The sequence below is a fragment of the Pelecanus crispus genome, chromosome 2 (genome assembly GCF_030463565.1).
Source record: "Pelecanus crispus isolate bPelCri1 chromosome 2, bPelCri1.pri, whole genome shotgun sequence".
In the NCBI taxonomy this organism is placed as follows: domain Eukaryota; kingdom Metazoa; phylum Chordata; class Aves; order Pelecaniformes; family Pelecanidae; genus Pelecanus; species Pelecanus crispus.
This window is the reverse complement of record NC_134644.1, coordinates 170,369,048-170,396,175: the sequence shown is the minus strand read 5'-3', so window position 1 is coordinate 170,396,175 and position 27,128 is coordinate 170,369,048. Positions and strand designations below refer to the sequence as shown.

The 27,128-nt window shown below is 40.7% G+C and overlaps 1 protein-coding gene across 1 annotated transcript in view; it reads left to right on the top strand.

Moving 5' to 3' along the window:
• TRAPPC9 (trafficking protein particle complex subunit 9) overlaps positions 1-26,820 on the top strand; it is a 517,114-nt gene extending 490,294 nt beyond the window's left edge. Inside the window, exons 23-24 of the mRNA XM_075704831.1 lie at positions 18,978-19,201; positions 26,647-26,820. Coding sequence (XP_075560946.1) covers positions 18,978-19,201; positions 26,647-26,820 — 398 coding nt within the window. The remainder of the gene's footprint in view (positions 1-18,977; positions 19,202-26,646) is intronic.
• Positions 26,821-27,128: the final 308 nt, after the last annotated feature.

Here is a 27,128-nt window from a genome sequence, read left to right as displayed (position 1 = left end):
AAATGGTATTTCTTGTAACACAGTTCCTATCAGAGTTGTGGTATTATTAAAAATCAAATTTCATCCTTTTTTTTTTTTGCCAGGCAAAGCTGCTTGGCATCAACACTGTTGGTAAACAAACACAATCAAATATTCTTCCAGTACTGCATTCCCGTGTGTGTTTGTTGAAACTGCAGCTCAGATGAGGTTGGATGCAGCAGTTCTACCTGACTGCAGACAGGCACAGCAGTATTTTCCTTTGCACCCAGTTTGAAGAAGGCACAGACTTGACAGATAACTTCAGTTAAGTCCTGTCCAAGATCTTCACATTGGAGATAAGTTTGCTGTAACACAAAGCACATAATTTTCTTAAAAAAAAAAGAAATTAACTTGATTTTTGAGAAATAAAAATTAACACACCTTCAGGTGCTGCTGTATTAGCATTTTAAGACATATTGTATAAAGGCCAAGAAATTCTAAATTAAAGAAGATACACAAGATTCTTCTTGACCTTTTGGCTTAGATCACGTTTAATATCAGATTAATTTAAGACATCCTGTATTCAGGGATGCATTCAGTATTCTAATAGGCCTTCTCCATTTTTAACTTCTCTAATTGTATTTGTTTTTAAATTATCTGACATTCATTTTTTTTTTCTGGCAATTTGAATTTATTCTATTTTTAACTTATTTTTAATTTTTAATTGTATTTTTTATTTATTTTTCTAACATCTTCCTGTGCCAGAAGATAATGGAGGTTAGACATATTAGAAGGATACCAACCCCATGTGGGAGTGGAATTATTTCAAGGCTATAATGTAGTCTATAACTAAAGAGTAATGGGATAAAATGAAGATGGGAACATTTAGACTGAGACTTACGGAGCCTTGACAATAAGATCTATTGAACTGTGAAGGTATTTCCTAGAGGATATGGTGAAAGTCTCATTCTTTTGAAGTTGCAACTAGACTGCACAAATTAGAAGAATTGCTATACATAGAGCAATCATAGACTTAGAGATTATCTTCAATCTAAATTTTGGCTATTTCTCCTCCTTTGCTTTACCCAGCTCCTTCAGTAGGACTGGAAAGAGTTTATGGAGAAGAAAGTGTGCTGTATTTGAATATAGGATTACCTGAGAAAGCTGTACTGCAAGAGACAGCTGTACCTTTTTCCAGTAGAGCCAAGAAGCTACCAGAGATTTGATTTTTCTCCATCTCTACCTGCTGGGGAGAGAAGAGCTATGACTGTTCTCTGCCTTGCTACCCAAAGAACTAGTAAGACTAGTTGTTTTCACTGCTAATATCATTTTTGAGAGAAAAAATGCAGAATGCAGAATAAAAGATCTCTTCCTTGAATAGCTTGAATGATGGCATCAACAGTACGATAAAAGTGAAGTTTGATAGTTAATTTGAGACATGCCTTTCTGAAGTGCTGAGTCCGATTCTCACTGGGAACTTGTATTATGATGATGAAAGTGTAATGCGGTAGCACCTGGATGTGGTGGGGTCTGAGCGCGCGTGACTGTCAGCACTACATGGGCACAAGGCAGAGATCTCTGCTGGCCCAGTGAAGTTGAGGCAGGTGCAAGAAATGAGCAAAATGCTTGATCTGCAAGCCTGAGGACAGAAGGTCTGGTAAAACTCCACTACGAAAGTGTATGCAATGGCCAGAAAAAGCAATAGTGGTCATTTCTTCTGGTCACTTCCCAAGCCATTATCTTCTAGTAGTGTCCCCAAAACTGTTGTGCTGGAAGTGCGATGGGAAGTAAGGTCATGTTGCTACCTAGTGGTCTTATTGGGAGAGGCCATCACATGTATAATTGGCATTTTAGGAGAAGGCTGGAGAGGAAGGAGCATTTGAGACCAACCTTGGTGGCAGGGCAGAGAGTGAGGAAGAACAAGGCTATGGTCATAGATGGAGGTGGGGGCACAGCTCTAAGGACCATCAGAAGTAGCAGCTGTGGCTTTTTTTGCAGTGGAGAATAGGCGTTCAGGGACAGGATCCAAAGAGAGTGTAATACAACCAGAATGATGGTCCAGGAAATAAAGCCAGGCTATTTTGCCACTTTGGTTAAGTTCTTTTGAGTCTTTTTCTTGAAGTGCATTAACTGTCTTAATGTGTAGTGATCACTGATTTTTGGTATGCTTGATATGTGATATCAGCTTTAAGTAGGGAACCATTTCTGAGGCATCTGTTTGGGTGCTGCCAATTTAACAGACCTGTGACAATTATGTAGTGAAGATAAAAGAGAGAAATATAAGAGAAACCAACCAGACAAGTCAACAAATTTTTAGGAATTTTTGTCTCCCCCTAACTTGAGTGATCTTTTTGGATAATAACCATTTCAGAAGTATTAGGACTCATGTCATATAATCACCGTTATCTTCTTTGCTACAGGTCTCTTTCTGCAAGGCGGTATGGTAATTTGAAAAGCAACAATCATAATACCAGCTCTGCTCATTAGTATAAACAACCTGCAGACAAACTTGAGCTATTTTATTAATTAACAGCTGTATTGTTCTCCCTTGGAAATCTCAACAGAAAAGCCATTCATGTGGCTGCCCAGCAGAAATTGCTCAGCTGTCAGAGCCAAAGGTGGCAGGTGGTTTTCCAGGGCTCTCAATAAAGTCTGTGTCATATTTTTATTCTACCTAGGGCTCGGCGAGTGGGCAGTCAGGGGAACGGTGTTTGCTGGCTTTGATGGCAATTCACACTATGGCCAAGCAATAAAGAGCCATGTTTGCAAATGATCCAAGAGAAGATTGCAGTCCCCAGTCCCACACAATGCGTATTCTTATACAGGATTCAAGTATTTAGGACTGTTTTGATAAGGTGATAAATCTAGGTAAGGTAAATTATTGCTCAGTGTTATTAACAGGCAAATCAGATCACCGAACAAAGATTTGTGTAAATATTTCAGTGGGCTGCAAGAAAATTAACCTCATGCTGATCTCAGATGGATTTTCCAAAGTGATTTTGCCATGATGTCTTTCAAATATTTAGATTTATTGTTTGGGCTATTGTGATTCCATGGATTCACAATGCACGAGAAAATATGTGCGTGAAATACTGCATTCACAGGGGAAAGGCTGGCTGAGCAAACGTAGCCTTTTTTTCATCTCAGTGTCAAGTAGAAATATTCCAGATATAACTAGACCTCGTACTTTTAGGCATAGAAAAGCTGTTACTGGCACAGGATGGAGTCCTTCTGGACAAGCATAATTTAGAAGAAAATTCTGTACTTACTGAGCTGTGGACAGGGATGGACAAGGCATATATGAAAATGCCCAAGATTTGAAATGCTACAGCGACTCTAAAATCAATGGGCAAAGGAAGCTGACATGGTAAAATGTGTATGAGGTAGCTGTATGTGTAGATAGCTACTAGCAAATAATAGTTAATCAATTAGCTATCTTAACTATGAACCTGATACCTGAAGTGAGTGATTACATGTATTTCTCTATAAACCTAGTGGATGTATACATGGATAATTGTACGTATCACGAGTTCAGCAAACTCCTAACACCAAATTTAAAATAAATGCAGGAGGCCCAAATGCCAAAGCCTTACAGAAAAAGTGTACAGGTCATGTATATTAATTTCACTTATCTTATGTGTCATAAAGCTGGAAGACCCTTCCTTTCTAGACCATCAAAATGTAGGCAGGAGAAAAATTTATTAGAAATTATGCCCATGGATCCCTATTGGAAAGCATCCCCATGAATTTTTGACCAGGTTAATTACTGTTTACTCACAGAAGTCATAAGTACAGCTTATATTTTGTTAACCAAACTACAGCTTACATTTTATGAACCACAGGCATGTTCCTAGGTTGGAAAGGGGTTGACTGCTCTGTTAACTTTTTTCCTTGTTCTCACTTCTCTGAAGTTTTTTAATCATGTTTTCTCATTAGCAGAATATACTTGATTAACTCACTTGTTTAATGAGGTGCTTTGGGATGGTAAAGACAGCAGTCCAGTCTGCTGAATGACTTTGAGATGTTAAAAAATAAAAAAAAAAATTGTACGTGCCAATAGATCTCATGTTGGTCTTTACTGGTAGTTGTTCTTTGATGTGAGAGAATAGGCAGTTCCGGCTAGTGTCCCGCTTCAAGAAGTTGATTTTCAGATTGTGGTTAATAACAAGTGTTGGCATACTGTGGCAGATGCTGGCTTCTTTTCTTAGACAAATACTTAAATTAAGTAAGAGTAGGTCAAGCTTGCCTGATTTTCAAGAAATTAACAATTTTATTAGGTTTTTATCCTACTTTTTAGAGAGAAGATAGTGATATTACTTTAAATTAGATGTCGAAGAAAAGTGTCAGAGGAAATGGACCTTCAGTCTTACAAAGCACTTTTCACTTGAGGCTGCCACGCTCTGGAATGTAAAAATGGAGCCTACCTACAAATAAATTTGGGAAAACAAGAGGATGGATGCTACGGTTGGGTTTTGTACAATTCAGGTCATTAAAGACAACTGGAATTGATCTTTCCTGTCAAAGACAATTCTCCACTATTTTTCTATCGTTTTCCAGTGTTTTGTTTTGTGGGTTTGTTGCTTCTGTACTTGTCTAAGAAACCTGAGAGTAACGTTAACTTTATTGCATTTTATGGTAACAATGATCTTGGCTCAGTGTTTTTAAGACAGGGAGTGAGTTGCCTTTATACTGAAAGGTCAAATGTTTGGAGTTCAGCGTGCTCAACATCTGCACATCACTTCAACAGCTGGCAAACTCCCTGTGGAGCATCTGCTTTCTATTACAGCTACTTTTCACCGAGGCAAATTGAATGTGGCATCTGAAAAGGCTCTTTGCATACATGGAGATTTGACTGGTCATTATGTGGCAAAGTGATTATTTAAGGACAGAGACTTTGCTTGTTTTCATACAGTGTCTGGTACACTGTGGTTGCTGTCAGAGGCAAATGCAAGAGACATTAAGAAATCATCAGGAACAATGTGGAGAGAGAGGAAAACAGGGAAGAAAAGATAGCAAAGTTATCTAGACATCTGTAGATATTTGCTACTGAGTTTCTAAAATGCTCGAACTTAACTTTATAGTTTTTAAGTGCTTTTTATAGTTTTGAATGAGATGCTTCACTTTAACAGATTATCCTACTCTGATAGCTGTTTAAGATTGATGCCATTTTTAGAACCCTTTCAAAGTCAAACCGCTCATGAAGGTGAGGGTTTTGTCAGCTCTGATATTTGTTTCGTTTTGTTTTGATCAGGGATACTTTACTGACCGAATTGGTATCTAAATCTCATGAAATCTCATCCTCCCTCTACCATATTAGCGTGTAACTATGTGCTTTTATGATATGGCTCAGGAACCTCAGTGATACCTTTATGGAAGAAGTAATAGCTGGGATTTGGCCAGTGATCTTCCCAAATTACCATCTTATGATATCTGTCATTTCTCAAGAAAGGATTGTAAAAGATTCTTATTGCATGGTCTTAGGCAAGAAATCTCCTCAGAGAAAAGGCCCATGAATGGTGTACTAACAGGTGATTATATAGGTATGGACAGGAGGCTGAAGCCACCTGCACTAATATTGTATTCCAGCAATAACGTCTGACATGTGGGTCAGGACATTTTGTTGACTCATACTAACATCTGTGAAGATTGGATGCACCTTTTCCCTTCCTTGAAAGCATCTCTTCTTTGAATCACCTGTGCCAGGTCGGGCTGGATGTCTTCTATGTCTCCCCACGCATGTAGTGCAAGTGGCTGTTTCCTACTTGCCCCATCCTCATTTGTTCTCAGGTCATCTGGGAATACCATCTTTATTTGAAGAGTGAAGTAAGAGCACTCAGGATGTGCACAAACACATACCAGCAGGCTCTTGCATTATGGTCTGCTGAGCCTGGTGCCAGCACTGAGTTCCTTCTTGGAGCACATGGGCTCATGTTGCCAGTGGTCAACCAGGGAACCTCAAGGGAGCTAAGATTCCCAGCTGAAGTTTCCTAAAGCTCATGGTCAGGTCTCTGAATGTGAAGATCTTCTAGGAAGTGACTGCAAGTTTTTTTTCTTCTTACTCCCATCCTGACATTTGACATCCATTCTGAAACTTTAAGCCAGGAACCACATAGTTTGTATTCTCTGAGTGAGCTGTTGTACAGCCTGGTTTACAAGGGGGACTATAATATCTGTTCAGGACCTTTATGGAAGAATAGCTCCATTCCATCATCACTTGTTACTGCTTCCTCATAGCTGTTTGTCCAGTTGTCATGTTCTCCTGTGGTCTTGCCACTAAGCATGCTAATGCCATTAATGCAAATGGATGAAAGAGAACTTCATTTGTTTTAGAGAGTTTTGCAGGAGAGGGCAGCCATAGTTAATTCTGGGTCAGTTCATGTAATACAATGTGAATATAGATCACTGGCAGCGTTTGCCTGTGATGCTCTATTGCCCAGCATGGTTTGTGTGCTTAGTTCTTTTAATTTGTTCTTTTGTTTAGATTGCAAGTGCATGAAAGATAGACTTTTTCACAAATTAATGCTGGAAAAGACAAACCACGTAATGGAGTGGTTAACTCCCAATGCCCTGTACTTGCTGAAAAAGCAAATGCTCTTGGGAACAGTTTCCATTATATGTCACTGTTTGCTTTATATACTTTCCAACCAGCTCATAAGCTTTTCTTCACTCTCTTACCTCAAAAATATTTATGGAAAAACATAGCCCAAACTCTTGCTAGAGACCTGAAAATTTCAGGAAAAAAAAATTCCTTTGCACTGAAAACTTTTGCTTCTTTAGGAGTTTAGAAAGGATCAGGACAAAATGATCCTCTCTCCTCTCCTGTTTTACATGAAGAGGATACATATGAAACCTCTCCGGCTTTGGATGTAAGGATGATAAGTTAGCACCAAGGGGCATATCCCATATCCATCCCATACTCATCCAAACAGCAGTAATGATATAGGTGGCATCAGGAGACCTTTTTTCAATACTGCCCTCTCAGGGCTATTGCTTTGGCAGAACTGCTTCTGGGACTGGGGTGGCAACCAGGAGCCCTTGACATGCGCTCTCAGTTTTTGTATTAAGACTGCAAGGAAAGTTGCCTTTTCATATGATGATCAGTTCAAAACAACGAAAGCTATTTTTCTCCTTTCCTCCTTTTTTTTTTTAATTAAAAAAAACCCCAACTCTATTTTCCTGCACCACCAAATAAAAACTCCATGAAATACCTTTTGCCAGATCCCTAGGCAATGTAAATCCATGGATTTTTATAAAGTTAAAAATCTGGTCCCTGCAGGTACAGAGGTGATGGGGTTTGGGAGGATTTTTTGTTCATGTTTTGTAGGAAGAAACAAGGCTCAGTCTATCACTTCATGTAAATCCACAAAATGATCTGTGACCTCAGAAGTACAACTAAGGAAGCCATACAGTCTTTCCATATGTTGAATTTTGAAGACTTTTAGCTTCTATTTTGTTAACTTTGTCAACTTCCCCTGCTTTACAGCCTCTCTTCATTTCTTAGGCATTCCACTGATACATATCAGACATACAGACGTAATCTTGAAATACGTAAACCGTTGAAAGATTGCACCAGTGAGAGCTTGTCAGACAATGCAGTGTTGCTTTGCCTGTCGTGGCGGGTGAGGAGTTAATAAGTTCTCTTCTCTGCTTATGCATCTGTGTGTCTCTAGAAGGTAGAGCAGACACAATTCTGTTTCTGTAGATGAGCTGATAGTTCTGGCCGGTCTGCGCACAGAGTCTTGTGCAAATAATTCTTAGAAAAGAGACCTAATCAACCACCGCACCACACTGATTTTCCCATAATTGTATCTGTCTTTTAAAAACTGAAGATAAAAGGACAGAATTTGACACCTGCTCATTGCTCATTTTTCCGGCGGCTTGGCGGGCTGCAGCACGGTTGCAGGGTTTGGGCAAGGAACAGTTTTGTCACACGAATGGCCAATTAAAAGGAGAGGTGTTTGCAGGAATGCTTTGCAGCACTTGACAGCTGAAGCTCAAGGCGTAGCTTGCAGCCTCGGATACAGAGAGGATTTAATTTTTTACTCTTTCTAGCTGAACACAGTGTTTCTTTTCTTCTCTCACCCCTAATATTTAATTTGTAGTTTTATTTAAACACAAAGTTTTCATCCTCTCTGCACTTCACCACGCTGATATCTGAGATCTCCATTCCTTCAAAATGCAGTGATGGGGAAGAAAAGGTTTCTAGGCTCTTATTTTAACTCTTTTATCAAAGAGTTCTCCTTTAAATAACATTATTTTTACTTTTATTTACTTTTCCTTATCGATGGGTTTCCTTTTATTCTCTCTCTCTCTTCCTACATGTCCTATAAATCCTCAGGTTTTACGTTCAGTTTAGTGCAAGACTTATTCCCATAAGGAGTTGGTACCTTGATGAGCCAGCATAGGGATTTTGAAAGCTTACAATTAAGATGGTTTTCTCCGTCTTCTGGAAGTCACCTTCCCCTCTCAATTGTATTGGGTAGCTTATGCATTCATTTCTGCTCAGTGAAAACTCCTGACTGCTCTTCACAGGACAGGTTAACTCCTTCCTAAAATGTCTCAGTGTCCCTATTTGGAAAACTGGTGCAGTGCTCATTTCCTTGCCTCATCAGATAGCCTTGAGACTTGACATATACAGATATAGACATTTTTAATTTATTTAAGGTTATTTCTTTTATTGTTTTTAATTCTCTAGCAGTGCTGGCTGGACATCCCAGGAAAATTGGTCTGCATAATTCTAGGTGCCATACAAATTGTTCTGCTAAGCTCTTAGGAACATGAGTATTGTTGTCCCTAAGAGCTTATAGTCTAGTGTTATATATATACATATGTATGTGTATATCTAGATGTATTTTATATGTATGCTATAGAAGTATCTATGTTACCTGAAAAAAAAAAAAAGGTTAGCAGGGAAGACGAATAGGGAAAATAATATAACAGAGTAATAGGAGAGAAGTAGTTTTGCACGCAAGTTGTAGCCCATAGGTAGAATGAGCACAACTTGTCATGTCTGTAGCAATCAGACAGGAGGTTTCTGCGAGTATTAATTACTGCATGACCTCAGCAACAGGTTTCAGCTTGCATGGGAAAAGTTGGGTCAGTATGTGGGGATTTAGCCTAGGCTGAGCTCTCCTGCTATAGCTAGAAAGTAGATAAGCTGGGAATGATGCCTGTGCAAGGTGTCATGTGGACATAACCAGGTTATAGACCTACAGGACGATCTTTGAAGCAAGGTCTTCAGTAGATTAGAAAGGCACTAGTCTGGAGGTGTCAAAAGCAGAGGTGAAGAGATTTTAATTGTTAAGGCTCATAATCCAATTAGATCTTAGACAAGAGTTTGGCAATGTAGGCAGAGCGAAAAGGTCAAATTTGGAGAAGTTTTGTAGAAAGTGGCATCAGGATTTAATCACAGACCGGAGGTGTGAGTCATGAGAGGAGATCAAGTCAAAGAGAATGCCGAGATTGGCAGGAAGGAGTCTGATTTTATTTCTGAAATTAAGACAGGTATGGAAAGGAAGGGACTTCATGAAAAATTCAGGAGCTCAGTTTTGAGCATGTTCAGTTTTAGCAAGTAGTAAATTTTTAACAGAAAGATCTCAAAGAGAGAGGCCTAAAGTTGTTTGGGTTGATGACTCTAGGCTTAAAGATTTCTTGGTTTCAGTAAGTTTGATTGTTATTTGTGTGTTCACATCCTACCTAACAAGGGAGAATATGGATTTGTGTCACAGAGGATGACTGAAAACTTCCATCTACATATATCTATTAGTGCAGTTTGTGGTATGTGGATTCAAATTGGATTTTGAGACAGGTCATGATGTAGAATAAGTATGCAATCAGAATTAAGAAGTCGTAGCACCATAGTAGGACTGGATAGTATCCAAGTCACATCTACCTGGATTACTGTCTCATGTCTTAATGCAAAAGTGGCAGAATGAACTAACCATTCATAGGAGAAGTAGTAAAAATTTAACTCAATCCACTGGTAATTAAAACATCTTGGAGTCATTAGACTGAAATATGCTGTGACTGAAATTCAAAGAAACTTCATGAAGAATATGTCCATTTTAATGTGCACCTCTGCTTTTGAGCAACTCTGGTCTGTAGACGTTAGCCACATAGAGTCTAGTAACCACACGTCACACCTTCCCTGTACATAAAGTGCTGCGATACAGCGTTTGTACCTGGAGTTGTTTAATATCTCTCATTTAGCTCAGCTCATTGCGTTTCAATCGTGGTTGGGCTAAAGGAGGCCCGTGAGGCTCAGTGTCCTAGTGCTCATATTTACACAGTTACTGAAATGTGGTAAATCATCTACTTGCCTGTTAATAGGGGGTTATATATTATCTTGTACCAGGCTTTGGCTGCTCTATAAGGATACAAAAATTCTTACAGCCTGGACATCTTGTGCAATATTTCACAGGGGTTTTTTAAGACAAGCATGGAAAATGGGTCATGTACCCATCATTTTTCTTTAAATAATCCGTATCACTTTTTTTGCTTTCTTAAAGCACACTGCCCCTATGTCTCTATACATCTGGGCATGGAGATACCTGTTGTCTCATCTCTCTTCTCATCTGTGTTTGAGTGTCTTCTGCTTCAGATGGTACATAGTACATTTTATCCTACAGGAGCCCCAAATACTCCTCAAATATCACAATGACACTACACATAGGATTAGTTTAACTAGCAATTTAAAAAATAGCTACCTGTTAGGTAGGTCCCTTATCTATGTAAGGGTCCGGAGCACTACTGTGTGTCTGTGGAATAATGTGGAAAATACTGTTTCCACTTGAAAGAGTAGAAAATCCAGAAAAGCAGTTGCCACTTCCATATTGCCATATGCAGTAAGAGTTTAGGTAAGTAGAGTGTGTGGTGAAATGCACATATTTGACTTCGCATGCACAGAATTGAGTACAGGATCCTAGTTTTGTGTCTCTGCTCTTGAGTAGGCATTACTTCTTTTATGACCATGTGCTAGCTCACTACTATCTCCATAGGAAATGTGCCACAATCACCACCCTTATCACTGCTGTCTAGAGCAGGTAACACTCCCTGGAGATCTCCAATCTACATAGTGTCTAGACTAAGCCTGCTTTGAGATCAAACAGACTCCCAACCCCACACATAAGGGCTACAGACTCTTTTTTTACCATTAACTTTTCAGTCACAAGTCAGTAATTCTCACAAAGGTTGCATGAGACCTTTAGAAATCTCCTCTGCAGAGGGAGAGACTTGTCTCACATCCATCATTGCAGAATGGCAGAAAGAAGGAGAAAATTTTAAGTCTCATTTACAACCAGTGAGGAATAGGGTAATTTTCTTTTAGTAAGCTGTACGGTAATCCATGTTATTCATGACCTGCAGCAACTTTGAACAAAGCTGCCAGTATACAAAAAAATAGTGTTATATGGTATATCCTAGTATGGATTAGTTTTGTTTAAATATAATATAGAGCACTTTTTTTTTTCTTTTTTTTCCTTTCTTTTTTTTTTTTTTTTTTTACAAGGCAGGGTAAGAATGCTCTGAAAGTAGTCCTGCCACAGACAAGCTATAGAAATAAGGTTTTCAATAACCTAAAATAACATGCAAATCCTGAGATTGTGAAATTTCAAAACACGGGCGTACCCTGTATGCCAGCCTGACCTTCTGGCTGTGAAGCAGATAATCAAAAGAAGTCTTCTGCAAACCTGCTTGTGATGAATAGATAAAAAGGGGTTGGCCCACATTCAGAAATGAGCCTATTTAAGCAAGCTGGGGCTATGTCATGGAATATTTTAAAATAAGTCAAAAGGAGCTCAGGCTCACTGGAAAAAACAGAGCTTTGAGAATTTTAAAGTTTTAGGCGTCTGCCTTTGAGCATTTAGATTGGGACTGGACACAAGCAGTACAAACTCTGAAGTGATTTTCACTTTGATAGCAAATTGGGCAAATCACCAAATGACAGGTTATCTTGGCTGCCAGAGGAGAAATGAGACAAGCAGGTGCCATCTGTGTGCCAGCAATTTCACAAGGCAGGAGAAAAGTTCTAAGGAGAAAAGGCATGTGCAAAATAAAATAACTCCCACCAAAACCAGAGAGGTTAAACTGAACAACTCATTTCTTAAATAAATCTGTGGTTAATGTGCATTCAGGTTTGCTGTTTTAAGATCCCAAGTAAAAGTTGGAGGCAGTCAAACCCCAGAGCACTAGACACGTTCATGCTTCTCTTTTCAGCTAGAGTGACCCTGGTATTTAGAGTTAATTGAAGAAGATTGTACTACATCTAAATGTTTACAGCTGAGATCAAATAGCACTGAAATTGAACGCTGATCATGTGTCTGCCAAGGATAGATTTGGAGATTAAAATTGGACATAAACATTATACTGATTTGGAGGAAGAAAGCTTAGTCAATCCAAATGAACAAGGTTGAAAAATCCTTTTGCAAGCAAGTCCTCTGGGGATGCTGCAGCATCCTCAGTCCATTGTCATCACAGAGTTAAGGACAGACACAAACTCGAAACAATTTGGCAAGAACGATAATCGGACCAGTCGGGATCTGTCATCAGCATACTGGCCACTGCAAAAGAGTGATTAAATAGGAAGACACAGACAATTATCAAAGACTAATTGCTTATTGTTGCTAGAACTATATTTTAAATGTGTTTTTCTTTTTAATTGCTTTTGGAGCGAATAAAGTGTCCTTAATTCAATTGTGAAATGTTTGGGAATGGGAAGTCTGCCAGGAATCAGGCAGCTCAGAGGTCTTGTGAAAGCAATTGCCTCTTTCACTAGCCTATATTCATGTTCAGTCATCCCATCCTCTGCCAACTTTGCTGTTTTCAGGTCCGTGCCCCTATGTTAGCTGGAGGTCTCTGGGTTGCTGGTACTTGCAAGAAGCTGCACGAGTTTGTTCATATCTTTTCCTGTATTTTTTATTCATCCCTGTCCAAGGGCCTTGACCCGAAGAGGAGCTGAACTCTTCAGGTCCACAGGGGTTTTGGATCAGCAGGCTCTGAGTATAAGGGCACTTTTCCAGGACAGGACTAGCAGTGGTTGACAAGGTGAGATACTCGTGTAATTTGAACCTGTTACAATACAAACAGCTGTATACCTCTGTGCTCTGTTACTATTGACTGCAATGAAATTATGCAGGGGATGGATTTGGCTGTGTTGTGTCAGTATAACAATGAATGAACATGAGGATGTTATTCCAAGTTAAGTTGCTCAGGTCTGGTGTGAGGAGCAGATCCAAACCATATACAGAAGATTTTATGCAAATAGCTATGAGGCTCTCGTGTTATTAAATAACCATTCAGCATTTTCATGACAGGGAACACAGTTTTTATATTCATAGAAATATCTTTTGTATGAATGTATTCAGCTCTGAAAATACTGCAGGACCTCGTAATGGACAAACAAATGTAACCAGTGCTGTATTTCTATGGGTAAATAATTTGCATGAATGGTTTAGAAAATGAAAGGGAACTGGTCTACATGAGGGAGAATAAGTGGGAAGAGGGGAACAAATAGTGTTTAGGTTCATATATTGGAGGAGATACATAAGAAAAATCAAGGAGCCTGTTGTCTCAACAGAATGCCGCATGTTATCTGCCAGCTCCTCCAAGGAGCCAACTGAACCCCAAATAACAGGCTGCTAAAACTGTTGCTGACCTGACATGCAGCATGAGAGGAGGGACAGAGAACTTGCTTGTTTGGAGACAGGCGGGATCAGCTTGCTCTGTACGCAGAGTTTGCCTGTAGTACAGGTTTTTTTACTTCATTCTGATCTTTCTTCCGTCTGTATAATACGTTAAGATCAGAAATGGACAAAATTCTCTTTGCATTGTTAAGTTCCTTGCAAAATCCTGAACATTCTTGCAGAAGAGGACAGGAAAAAAAAAAGTTGTTCCAGACAGAATGGCTAGCTCTTTCCTTGCTCTTTTAGGACAATTAGAAGTAAAGCTGGCCTGGGCAGACATTTTAATCAGCACTTCAGATTTGGTGAACACAGAAAAACTGAATCATTCTGCAAGACTTTCACTGCAGCAACTCTGGCTTGGGCTCTTGGTCTTTGGCTTTCTTCCATCGAAGCACCTGATGGGCATTATCTAGAGACATCAGCATTGTTGCTGCTCCTCTCCCCTCCTCAGACCATGGCTCTCCCAGTTCACAGACCGAGATGAGTAAAACTAGTATTTTGGAACAGCTCTAACAGCATAAAAAATGTTTGATTGACTACAATTCCCCTATTACAGTACAGCTGAGCAAGGCTTGCTTTGCTGGGCTTGAAGATATCTTTTACCTCTTATATGAGATGTATTTACTCATTTGGGCATCTCTTGCCTTGAGTTTTGTTGACCTACTTGTTTGTGCAAAGCCATGCCTCTGTGAGGTGTTTGCTCAAAGTCTTGAGACAGGTTCCCAGGTGCAGCAAATGGCAGAGACCAATGCATCTGCTTCAGGTCGGGATTCAACATCAAATTTAAAAGCAAATATCCAATGGAAATTTCTCTACCCACCACTGTAAAGATGAGCACAAACACCCTGCCTTCCTCTGCAGCCTGTTTTTTAAAATCAACCCAAACTTGAGTGAGGGGAGTAAACATTGCTAGAATGTGCGTTTCCACTGAGATTAAACATGTATTTGTATGCGGCTTTCCAAAATTAAACTTTCACAGTGGTAAACAAGGAGTTTGGTACAGAAATGCAATTAGCCATGACTCAGGACTCTTGACGTAGAGGTGGGCCAAAGAGTAGCGAGTGCTCACACGGAAACTTGACAAAGTAGCAAGAACAACTGACTGTGTGTTAACATGAGGAGAGTAAATAGCACAACATGTTAATAATGTTTGGTATTAATTTCCAAGCTGCTCCTTTGGGTGATGTAGACAGAAGTGCACCTGGCAGGTGATGGTAAATGATTTTTTTTCTTGTGGAATAGTGGTTGTCTTCCCATTAGTAACATTCATTCCCTTTTCTTGAGTTTTGAGATGCTGAAAGAGAGGCACTGTATGAAATTTGATGTACTATTTTCATATAATGGTCTCCCAGCCATGTGGTGTCAATAAGCATCACCTATCAACTGTCCATGAAGTAGTTTTTCCAAGTAAAAGGTGAATTCATCGAGATCTTAAAAGGCTTGGCTAAGGCCATCAGTGAAAAAGCAAGACTTTCCAATCACCCTTCTCACCCATTCTTTTGATGATCTTAAGGGTCTTTTCCAACCTAAATGATTCTGTGATTCTCAGTGGCTTGTATCATCCTCATCCTCTGCCTTCCAAAATGCATCAGACATTTTCTTCCTTGGTACAATAATCACTTAGAGAGGGTCCTAGAGATAAAATATCCTGCACTTCCTCAGAACAGTCACATGCCTGTTCATGGATGCGTGGCAGAGACTGTGTCTTTCCTTTTTTCATGGCTGTCAAGCATCGCAGGGTAATGTTGGCATCCAAGGATGCCAATGGAGTGGACATGTGTAGGTAAACGAGCAGGAAAGGAGAAAGAAAGGGGGGGGGGGAAGCAGCACTCTGTTGGTTATTAAAGTATTTGAAAAAGGATTTAACTTCTAATTAGAAGGAGATTGCTAGGTCTTTGTGCTTTTTTTTACCCTGACAGCCAGAGTTTACGCTTCCACCTTTTTTATGTAATTTATATATGCTGTTTGCATTAAACTTGTTCCTTCTAATTTTCTCAAATACTGTTTATCTTGTATCTGAATCTTTGGAAGATGGAGATACGGCCACCACTGCCTTCGGTGCTAGCGACTGTGTCTTCTGATTCAGAGCTACTGTATACTGAATACTGAAGCCAATAATGATTCACTCTCACAGCAGTGGTGTGAGCAGTCTCAGCTTTTATATGCCATCTGTGTGAGTGAGCTGAATCTGCAGAAATGGGACCCTGTACACATGGCTTTTCCTCTGTTCATGGATGAAAATATTAAAGCAAATCCGTATGGTCCATGAGATGTTTTCTGTGTCAGGAAGGGAGTAAAACTGCCTGTCAAACCAAGCTGTTCTCTCTGATGAAAGGGGACTGTTTTTAAACACTCCTTTCCATAGTATTTTGCACGCCAGCCATGTCTGTTTTCTCATCTGACATCTCATTGAGATCCTTGGCTTCAGTACTGCAAGAGGGAAGGGTGTGCTGGGAAGGAAGGAAATAATCTCTCAATATGTACACAAGCACGTGTGCACACACATGGTCTTAAATCAATCTTAAATGATTTTTTTTAGGAATACGAAAGAAAATCTGGTTGAGCAGACTTAATTGCTTCCCTTTTGTTTGGATTTTCTGTTTTCACATGAAGAAATTGGGAAGCAATGCTCTGAGCTATTATTAGACACAAAGGTGGAGACAGAGGGCAAAGGGTTCATTTACAATTCCTACAGCAGAGCATCGAATTTTAAAGCTAAAAGGCAAGTTGAAAATAAAGATTTATCCACTTAGATTACTGAGTATTTCTGAGAGTTCATGCTGGTCTGGGGAGCTAACCGTTCTCACAGCTGGAAGACCCACTGGCTGGAGGAACCAGAAAAAAAAAAGATTTTTTTATTTAAATTAAAGCAATTACCTTGCAGGGAGAAGCTTGAAAACATAAACTGATACAAAGTCATGAATTGATATAAATGCATTTTTTTCAAAGGAAGCAACTGGACTTCACTTCTGTGGCAGGAGGCTGGGAAGCATAAAGATTATACACAAACACACACACACATTTTTCTGTTTTGAAAAATTTAAGTCAGTTAACCCAGATAATGGGATACCATTATAACCACTACTTCACCCCTGTGACCTTAGGGCAATCCTGCAAGAAGCAATTTGATCCTGTTGGGCAGGAGAGCCCATAACGTTATAGTGTGCTGGTGCAAAATAAATCCAGTGCCAAACAGGTTTTCTAGCTCTTTCCTAAAATGCAGTGGTGATTATAACTTCCTTTCACAGAATCACAGAATGGTTGAGGTTGGCAGGGAGCTCTGGAAGTCATCTAGTCCAACCCCCTGTTTGAGCAGGGCCACCTAGAGCCAGTTGCCCAGGACCATGTCCAGACAGCTTTTGAACATCTCCAAGGATGGAGACTCCACAACCTCCCTGTGCAACCTGTGCACTGGCTCAGTCACCCTCACAACAAAAAAAGTGTTTCCTGATGTTCAGAGAGAACCTTTTATGTTTCAGTTTGTGCCCATTGCTTCTGGTCCTGTCACTGGGCTCCACTGAAAGGAGCCTGGCTCCGTCCTCTTTGCACCGTCCCTTCAGGTATTCATATACATTGCTAAGATTCCCCCTGAGCCTTCTCTTCTCCAGGCTGCAGTCCCAGCTCTCTCAGCCTTTCCCCATAGGAGAGATGCTCCAGTCTCTTAATCCTCCGCATGGCCCTTCATTGGACTCTCTCCAGTATGTCCAGGTCTCTCTTGTATTGAGGAGCCCAGAACCGGACACAGTACTCCAGGTGTGGCATCACCAGTGCTCTTGTCAAAAACCGGGCATCTCCTTTGGAAAGGAAAGTTTTGGCATGGGGACTGTTCCAACTGGGACACCAGCATGGGTTTTGGATAGCTGCAGCTTGAGCACTGCAGGGTTTCTTTGTGCTCACTCTGCCAAGCCTCTTGTATCTGGGACTTGCTGCTACATTTGGGCAGCTTTGGTCAAGGAGGGATTTTCATCTGGGTAGTTCAGCTTTGCTGACTTGACCTCTGGAATAAATGTCCCTTTCTGAAGTAATTTCTTCTTTGGCGCTAGCTTTTTTTCTTTTCCCCTGGTTGCTGTGCTAAGGCTTGTTCAGTTTGCCAGGCTAAAGAGCATCATGAGAACATGCATCATTTTGTAGTTTTTCATCTAAGGAAACAAAACAAAAATAAGTTTAAAAAAAACCTTCACTTTGGTGTAAAATGTCTTCTTCTGTGAAAGCTCCTGGACCATAAAAATAGTGTCTTTTCTTGAAGAGGGGATATTACTAATGTAAATCCAATGCTGTTGGCAGAGGAATAATATGCTGTATGTCATAAGGCAAGCGACTGAGATGGAGCCGGAGTGATCGAAATGCCTCATGGGCGTACGAGATTGTGGGGATAGGTATTCACACAGAGCATGCTTTCTTACATGTGCCCAGGGCTTTCTCTTATCTCTGAACATGAACCCACAGTGAAATAGAAATGTTCCTGTATTAATAGTGCATCGGAGATAACCCTCATCTGAAAAATACAGTAATACTGCACAACTGGGAACCCTTTCAGAGCGGGGAATTGGACTAGCAATTTCATAGTGTGTTGGTAATGAAACATTTTGGTTCTGTATAAGCAAATGGGCAAGGTTAGTGGACACATTACTCCGACTGTCATTGTCCCAGCAGTAACCAATTTAGAGGCTTTATATTTTCTGCTATCCCAGTAAGGGAAAGAAAAGTAGAAAGTTAAAAATAGAAATCCCACAATGAATTAAAGTGCAAAGAGTGAACAAGCTCGTAGTACTGCTGTATAATTTTAAAATCCCTTTTTTCCTTATAATCTGGTCTTTAATATATGTATTACATTGCAAATTCTGGCAGTGTCTGTCCTGCTCCAAAAGGTCACCTCCATACAGGAGGATTTATTCTGGCTGTAACATGTGAACATGGGCATCCAGTGCTGGATCTATCTAGCTACCATTTGTATTGATGATTTCTGTTTGTATTTCCCTTCACTTGATGCTGTTGATTTGCAGGAGAAGCATGAGAAGTTGTCTGTGGCTTTGGCCTGCAAGGGAGGAGGTTAAAAATACATCTTCAGGTGTCTGTGTATAGATCATAATTGGGTTTTTTCATGGCTTTTTCAACAGCTGTGGACAGATATCAGACCTTCATAAACTGGTTGTTGCAAGTAGTTTTCCTGCCACACTACCCTACACAACACTGCAATGTTGGGTTTTCTTTCCTAAGGTTAACCATCATGCACTCCTGGTTTCATTGAGGTTACTTTTCTTGTTAAGTTTCCTACCAAGATTAGTACAGTTTCTAAAGCAGGAATCCAGCATAATGTGGAATTGTTTTTTTGATTTGCAGATATCCTCGTTGATGGCAAGCTTTGCGACTGCGATATCGTGGTGGACTGCAAAGTCGGGGACCCTGTCCCACTGGAGGTGAAGCTGACCAACTGGAGCAAACACAGCGTGGGGCCCTTCGCTCTCACCGTGACACCCTACCAGGATTACCAAAACGGCGTGCACAACTATGAGCTGCAAGACGCTATCACCTTTGTGGGATCCAACACCTTCTACATCGATTCAGTAAGTCTTTCTAGCAAATGAATCACGATTCTGGATGACGTGCATTTGCAGAAAAGGGCTTCATTATTCAATTGTGCATTTTAAGACAGATTAATTTTTGGAAAGCACCCCTTATGGCAGCTATTGCTAAAAGTACTGCTAGGTTTGGGGATATAGAATCATCTCTCTGAGGATGTTTAAGACTGTAATTTCTTATCATGTAAACCACTAGTAAACAGTCAGATGCAGTAACTTTTGGTCACTCCAGATCTGCCTAAATGTGAATAGGTAACCTAGATAAAATGTTTAATGCCATATTGCCAGTCCCTTGAGCCATCCAGTGCAGCCTGCAATAATAGATTTTAAGTAACTTCTTCTCTTTAGTCCATAAGAAATATTCCCCAGGCTGAGCCAAGGAATTCAGCAAATGAGTTTTAGTCAGGTCCTGAGGAAATGCAACAGACTACAAAAAGAAAATGCTAAACATTAATGACCAATATAATGAGCTGGTTCATTTCCTTGTCGCTTAGCATACTCATATAAAACCATACAGAAAAATAGAAAACATGCTTAAAATGTGTCAAAAAAATTCCCTTTTTAGAACAATTGAGTCTCTCATTCTTCTTTAAAAAATTCAAGTCTAGGAGCTTTTTGCTTCTAAGGCAAGACACTGAAAATACAGATAAAACTACTCTCTCCCACATCCTTCCCCTAAAAACAGCAAGAACAAAAAAACAGGAACAAAAAACGTATGGACAGTACTGCAGAGTGGAATAAGTAGTATTTCTGGTGACTTATAAAATAAACATGAAGAAGAGGGCGAGTGTTTGGGGTAGTGCTTAGGACCTTTGCTTAGGTCAGCTCTTTGGATAGCTAATGAAATGTACCTGTCAAAACGGAATGTTTAAGTGAACCTTAGTAAGAAGGAAATTAAAGGTTAACCACCAGGATAGTCACCATGCATATTTTTCAATTACGCATTACGGGAAAAAAATATTTCAAAAAGCTAATGAGCATGAAATACACCATCAACTTGAATTTTAATGGGGGCTAACTATATTCTTAGCTGAATAATTTAAATATGTCAACAGAAATAATCAAGAGATGGCTTTCTTTGACTGACTCTCTGACAATGTGGATTTTTTAATCAGCGGCAGCGTTTGGATGCCCAGCTGCCCAAGGGCCTGACCCTCCAGGCTAATGAAGGAAAAGGGAGATGTCAGCGTGATGTATTCTTACCTTTTGATTGAGTCTCCTACAGGGCAAAAAGTCAGGAGGTCACATCTCTTGTGCCTGCCCAGGCAGCCTTCTCATGCATTACGGTCCCTGCTTTTGCCCCGTTGTTCAGTATTATGACATTTCTCCTGTAAACACGGTCCCCAATAAGTTAAAAATAGAGTTGTTTTCTGCTGTTTGTCCTCCTTTTCATCGAAAAAGGTGAAATGAAGAAAATGTCGACTCTTAGACAAGAAGTGTTATATTTCACGCTATGTAGTATAGGTACTTGTCCTACACAGGCTCCCAGAGAAAATGCTTAGTCATATTTCTTTGAGGCATAGAGCCCTGATCATGGAAGAAAATTCTTCAAACAGTGTATCTAATGCTGTCAGAGGCCCTTTCATCCCCCGTAATAACTAATTCAGTAATGGAAAAAAGATTTCAGAAAGCCGCACCTGTTTTGGGGACAAGAAGAAGAAAGTCCTGGTTTGGCATTTGATGCTTCAGGGAAGAACGAACATACTCAGAATTGTGTTCATGCTCCGAGTTTGGCAGAAACTCAGACAGATGCTGGTTAAGAAACCGAAGAAGCTCATGGTTGGGTGAGATGAAAGAGAATCAGAGTTTTTCTTTTTTATAAATGAAAGCTGAGACACTGGATCAGATTCCCTGCTGATGTAACTCAGTGCTGCTCTGTCAAAGCTATTAAACATGTGCCCATTATTTTTATAAACTGAGGTCATGGGCACACGATTATTTTGCTTGTTTAAGGGAGGTGGCTTGAGATGCTACCGTTTCCCAGCTGCTTGTTTCTGCCCCTCTGCAGGAAGATGCTCCCCTCTTCCCCAGCAGACGCAGCGGGAGAGATGGCGTGAGCATTTGTTTTCGTGCAAAGTTGGCCAGTTTAACAAAAACTACGTTCGTCAGCAGTTTAAGCTAATTGGGCTGACTTTACACTGACACTGGCAAGGATGTGGTGACATGATTTATTGCACTGCCGAGCTGGGTGGGAGGAAGGATGGAGAACTAGCATCTGGTTTGGTGTATCAGTAGTGTATGGTCAACAACAAGTGGGAGCATCAGGTATTACAGCAAGAGAAGGTACTTCTCACGCCCTGAAAATTTGGGCTGCTGTTATGCTGATGCAGAAACTACAACATTATTGGTGCTCAACTGAAGGTGATTTCTTTGGGGGAAAAAACCCCAAAACCCAAACCTCCTCTGCTTTCCTAAATGTTAATTTCATGCTAAGCCTGATGCTCAGCAAATCACAATTATTTTTGTTCCCAGACTAAAAAGTTTCAAATCAGTTTCTGCTGCTATCTGGAAGGCAGGGGATATATACAGGAGTTTTCAGCATGCACATGCTGCTTCTCAGTATGAATATAAATTGTTTAAAGGGTAAAAGTCATACAATTTTGTATTTCTCTTTCTTGCGGCTTGAAGTCCAGGTTAGATGATTTATCTTGGAAGTAACATAATGAGTGCTTATTCACCTTTTTGTGCTCTCACTTCAGTTCAATGCAGCAGCCTGGGTTTGTGTCACAAAGTCTCAGCTGGGATATACTACTTCAAAAAGCAAATACTTTTACTGAAAATTTTAAAGGATATTGAGATATTTCCATGCATTTTAAATTAAGTGAAATCTTTATTTTTAAGCACAACTTCTAATTTGGTTAACCTTACCTTTGTATGTCTGTATTTAACAGAAAAAGTGACTTCATCAGTTATCATTTAGACAATAGACATTTTTGTTCAGTGCGGGGTTTTGAAACATGAGATAACATGGTGGACCTGCACCCATTAAAATACATTTCATTGATTTACTTTTTATCTCACTTCACAAGCTGAAGTAAACTTTAGCCATAGTATTAAAAATTCTTAGTTCTTATCAATGTTTTTTGACTAATTAGTTGCTCAGAGTTGCCTCTTGCCAAATTAAAAACAAAAAAATTATCTTCTATGGAGATTCCTGTAACTACCAGCAATTCATCTTTTCTTGTTGTTCCTGCTTTTGCCACTACTATTCTCAAGCAGGTTTTTTTCCTACATGTGTTATCACGCACTAGCTCAAGTGATTAGTAGTGGGAGATGAGGAGAAATTCATTAGTAGATGGTCATTTTGAATCATCTCAGAAGCTATGATGAACATTTGCTCACTTCTGGCAGGTCCTCTGTGGCCCATCTGGAACAAATTAGTTTTCTTGGCACTGTTTTACTTGCACTGTAAACTCTTTGGGGCAGCGAACAGTAGCTGGCATTAGCCCTAATCTCCAACTGAGCTCCCTAAGTACTACAGCAGTATAAATAAGTAGTAATTAGTTCTAAGCAATCACAGTCCCACATGGTAACCTGAATCAGGGAAGGATTAGGATGGAGCTAGAAACTTAATTTTTCTTCTATCTCAGTGAAACAGAGGAGTAATGTGGGTATTTTTTTCTTAATTCTTCAGTAATTTTTTTTCTGGGGTAGAAGCTTCCCATCTTTGGTTTCCATGATTTGGTGCAATTTTAGTAAAATCTGTTTCAACTCTGACTTGACTCAGCAAGCATGTATGCAACAGCACCCCAGATTGGCACAACATATAAGCACAGATCTAGGTGGTGACACTGCGAGACCTGGGTGCTGCTGGATTGAATGACAATACACATTTGGTCTGGATCAGGCACAAGTATGTGATCTTCACGTTTCTTGTAGGTTAGCTGGATCATGCATTGCAATCAGTGGGATGGCGCGTACTGTCAGCTACGGCAGGAAACATCTAACTTGTGCACACATCTGAACGAGTCACCCTGAGTTCCCTTCACAGGTGGTGGAGAGCTAGTCATCAGGGTTGATGGAGTTTAGGGAATTTTTTACCTCATTCTACATTTGATTAGATGAATCCTTGTGTTGAACAGCTGGCTCAGATGTGGACATCCACTTTACAGAAGTTTGGGTGGATTCAGTTACAGCCTGAGACATCTGAATGAGTAGGTGTTACCATGGATGCTGGCCAGCTAAGCTCCCATTAGTCAATGGAGATGGGAGTCTGCAGCCAGTAGAACCTGGCTTACACTAACGTAGACACCAGGGGTGAGATTCAGTTGCCTAAAAGTAGGTGTCTACCATCATTTAGGTGCTATGGGTATCCCACCTGGCCTCCACCTACTGCCAGAAATCCTCCTGTAAATCATCCTGTAAATCCTGCCAGCCCCGTGCAGATATCTCAGTGTCTTAGGTCATCCCCAATGTCACGAGGTACCTATGTTTAGACAACTGTATCCTGACTCTGTAGGCTGGCCAGGTAGACCATTCTGTGTTTGCTCCACTGGCTGCATTGACTAGATGTCTGCTTACTGTAGGAGGAGCTAGGATACCTAGTGTGCAGAGAGACACCTAAATGTAGGTGGTTTAACCTCAAAATTAGTCCTGTGCCCAGTATACCGGTTGGGTTGGATCTGGCCCTCTACTGACCTGACTGCTGCTGATGTACTTGTGGTCTTCTGGGAATGTTTGTAGGCAGCCCCACTAGAGAGGCAGCCTTACCTTCCAAAGTTAGTTGCTGTTTTGGAAGAAACTTCTTCTAACTTCTGCAGAGCCACTCACAGCTCAACAGTGCAAAGGTTTCAAACTACATTTTCTTCCCTGTTTCTTCCTCAAACCACAAGTGCTGATTAGCGCAGTGCTTGTATCAGTGGTCATACAGATGTGGGTAGTCCCCAAACCATGAACGTTGTTGTCTGGTCTGTGCATACTGCGCACAGGAGATGGGCTGCAGGCAGAACTGGACACATACCACTACCTGCCTCGCTGGCTCTTCTCACTTATGATGAAGAAACTGATGACTGGTGCAGAGACTTGTGCTTTAAAGGCAGGAGGAACAAGCAACCGTGTAGGCAGAACTTCAAATGAGTGAAAAGACTGTGTTGATGCTGATGTGCCTGAGGCCACCTTCCTGCTTGTCAAGGGCTCTGATCAATGCTGTTACAGATATTTCTTCATGGTGCAGCTTGATTAGGAGAAATTGACTGGGAGCTTGAAAAAGGTACGGGTCCTGAGGAGGCTTCATTTGCTGTTTGCCTCCACCCGTTGCTTGCATTAGTGTCTGCCTCCTCCTCTGGATGCAAGTCCGCATCAGTTCCAGTGAGGCAGAAGTAAGGCAGGCAGCCCTGGGAGGAGTGGAAGGAAGCAAGAGGGGAGACTGCTTGATGTTGTTCTGCATGTCCAGACGCAATGCCAGAGGGCAAAAACTTGTACCCAGTGAGGAGGGGAGATGCCAAGGACAGGGGTCAGGAGAACAGCTGTGGCTGCTCTGATCACTCGCGTGGATGATACGATGCTAATGCAAGCTTGCTGTAGGTCAGCAAAAGTGCTCAGCACCAAAGCCAAAGGGAGCCTGGGCCCTGCCAGCTCTGATGATGTTGCTGCTTGTGAACAGCCCGGCAGGCCCCTGTGCAGGAGCAGCAATTTAGGGAGCTTCAACAAAGAAGTCTGAAACACCAGTGGACTATACCAGGGTGCATGTCTGCTGGCTAAAGGACCCAGCGATGAAGGTCCAAAAAAACCTAGAACAGGAGAAAACAGAAGCAAACAGCTCATTCCCCTCACATCTGAAAGCCACAGAGAACCTTCCTCACTGGAGGTGGTGGCAGGCAATTTTCAGCTCTCTGGCATAGTCTTGAGGTGCCCCACACTCCCGGAAACTTTTTCTAGTGGTTTGTCTCCCCCCTTTCCCCCACCATGGTCTAGTCATCATCCTTGTTCTGGTCTTTCTATGCAATGGCAAGATGCCCGGCAGCAAAGGGTGTCCATAGACACTTTCCCAGTTAATACCCCATTGCTGGTGTCCCACTTTACCATATGACCAAATTTTTTTATAGTGGGCAAGAATCCTTATAACCTGTCTCGGAGCCGTAGCCTCATCCTTTCACTGTTCCAGGTGGTAATGTCCCATTGGTTCCTAGTGGTGTCCCTTGCAAAGGTTTTCTCCCCCTGAATCCAATCAGGTCCAGCATATCTGGACAGCTCAGTGCTTCTGGATCCAACAGCAGAGTTTCTGTTGTGGTTGGGCTTGGGTCTCAGCTTGGCTGACCAGTGGTATGTCATGCTGCCATTTGGAATCACTGCTGGACTCTATAACATGATGGACACTGAGGTGTTTGGAGATGACCAAAGAAAGGCCCATTGCCAATGAGTATTCAAGAAAAAGGAAAATACATAGGCACAGGCCTACCTGTGAAAGTAGGGATGACCTCATGAGTATATCCTGAGCTGATGGTTTCAGGGTCCAGAGAGCAGAAAGGAACTGGTAAAGATGGTCTTGGCTGAGGGAAGACCAGTACTGAGGAGCATCAGGTGCCCTTTACTGGGTCTTTTCTGCTGGGATGAAGTTGCTTTTTCACCATTTTTTTAATAAATTCTATTCAATGGAATGGCTTTGTGCTGATTCCACGTTTTGCATTTGCAGCAACTTTAACCCAATTCCAGGCACTCTGAAACTGAATTTAACACCTTGTGGAAGCAGGTATTAATTCAAACATTATCACATGCTGAACAGTCATGGGATTGTTAAAGTTAGAAATTACTTAAGTGTCTCACTGAAATGATGGACTGAGGTATATTATTTGTTGTAAACATATGGATCATAAATGGTTTTGTGATGAAGGGAGATATATAAATGTAGAAACAGTGTGAACTCTGTATTTAATTTGGACAAGTTAAATCAGGGTGGCTACTTTTCATGGGCTGTTTCTTGCTAAACTTAATTATTTCAATCACAGTAAGTATTAAAGATTCCTGATTAGAATTTGTAGTCAGATTGTATCTGAATACTAAGTAGGGATGAATTTAGTTATTGCTAAGTTGTTAAATGGTGTTTAACCATGTGTTTAACATGGGTTCAGAGACATGATTTAGACCTTTAATATAGATGTTGATAAATGCAGTCTAAGGAATGATTTTGGGTGACCTCTGCCTTAAACCAACTCTGTTCTGGAATCAGTGACTCCTGAAGATCTGTATTCTGGTTTGAGCTGTGCCACAGCTTTGCTGCATGAGAGAATAATACAGGATTTAATTTTCAAAGCTCCAGTTTTACCATTGGTAGAATAGGGACAAGATGTTTACTCCTTTTTGTATAAAGGCAATATTGAGATGTGAATCTAGAATACTTTGAGATCATTCGAAGGAGCTACTGAATTGCAAAGTGCAATTATTTTGTTTGGTTGCTGGTTTAATTATACTGATTTTCACATTCTCTTTTCCAGGTGAAGCCGACCAAAGACTCTGTGTACTTTGGAGCACTTCTCTTTCTCTACACAGGTGATTTCTACCTGAATATCAAATTCCATGAAGACAACTGCAGCAGGGAGCTGCCTCTCTCCTGGTTCTGCCTTCCTAGTGTCCACATCCGTGCTATGGACCCTATGGTCCAACCGTAAATGTACTGTGTGCTATTTGCTTAACCACAGTGCACAGAAATGCTTGGCACATCCTCTGCTTGACCCCAGCTTGTTTCTGTCCAACCCCAGGCCGCAGTCCCTACTTTGGAGGAACAGCTGAACACTTTCTGAATTGGCTGATAGTCATTTGGGCAGCTGCTTTAGCTAATTTCAGAGAGAGAGAGAGAGAGAGAGATTATAACTATGCTAGAGTTTTCCTGTTTCCAAAAAGCCTTTGAAACTGCTAATATATGCATTATACTTTCATATACTCTATTGATATCAGTGGGTTTGAAAGGGTCTTGAGG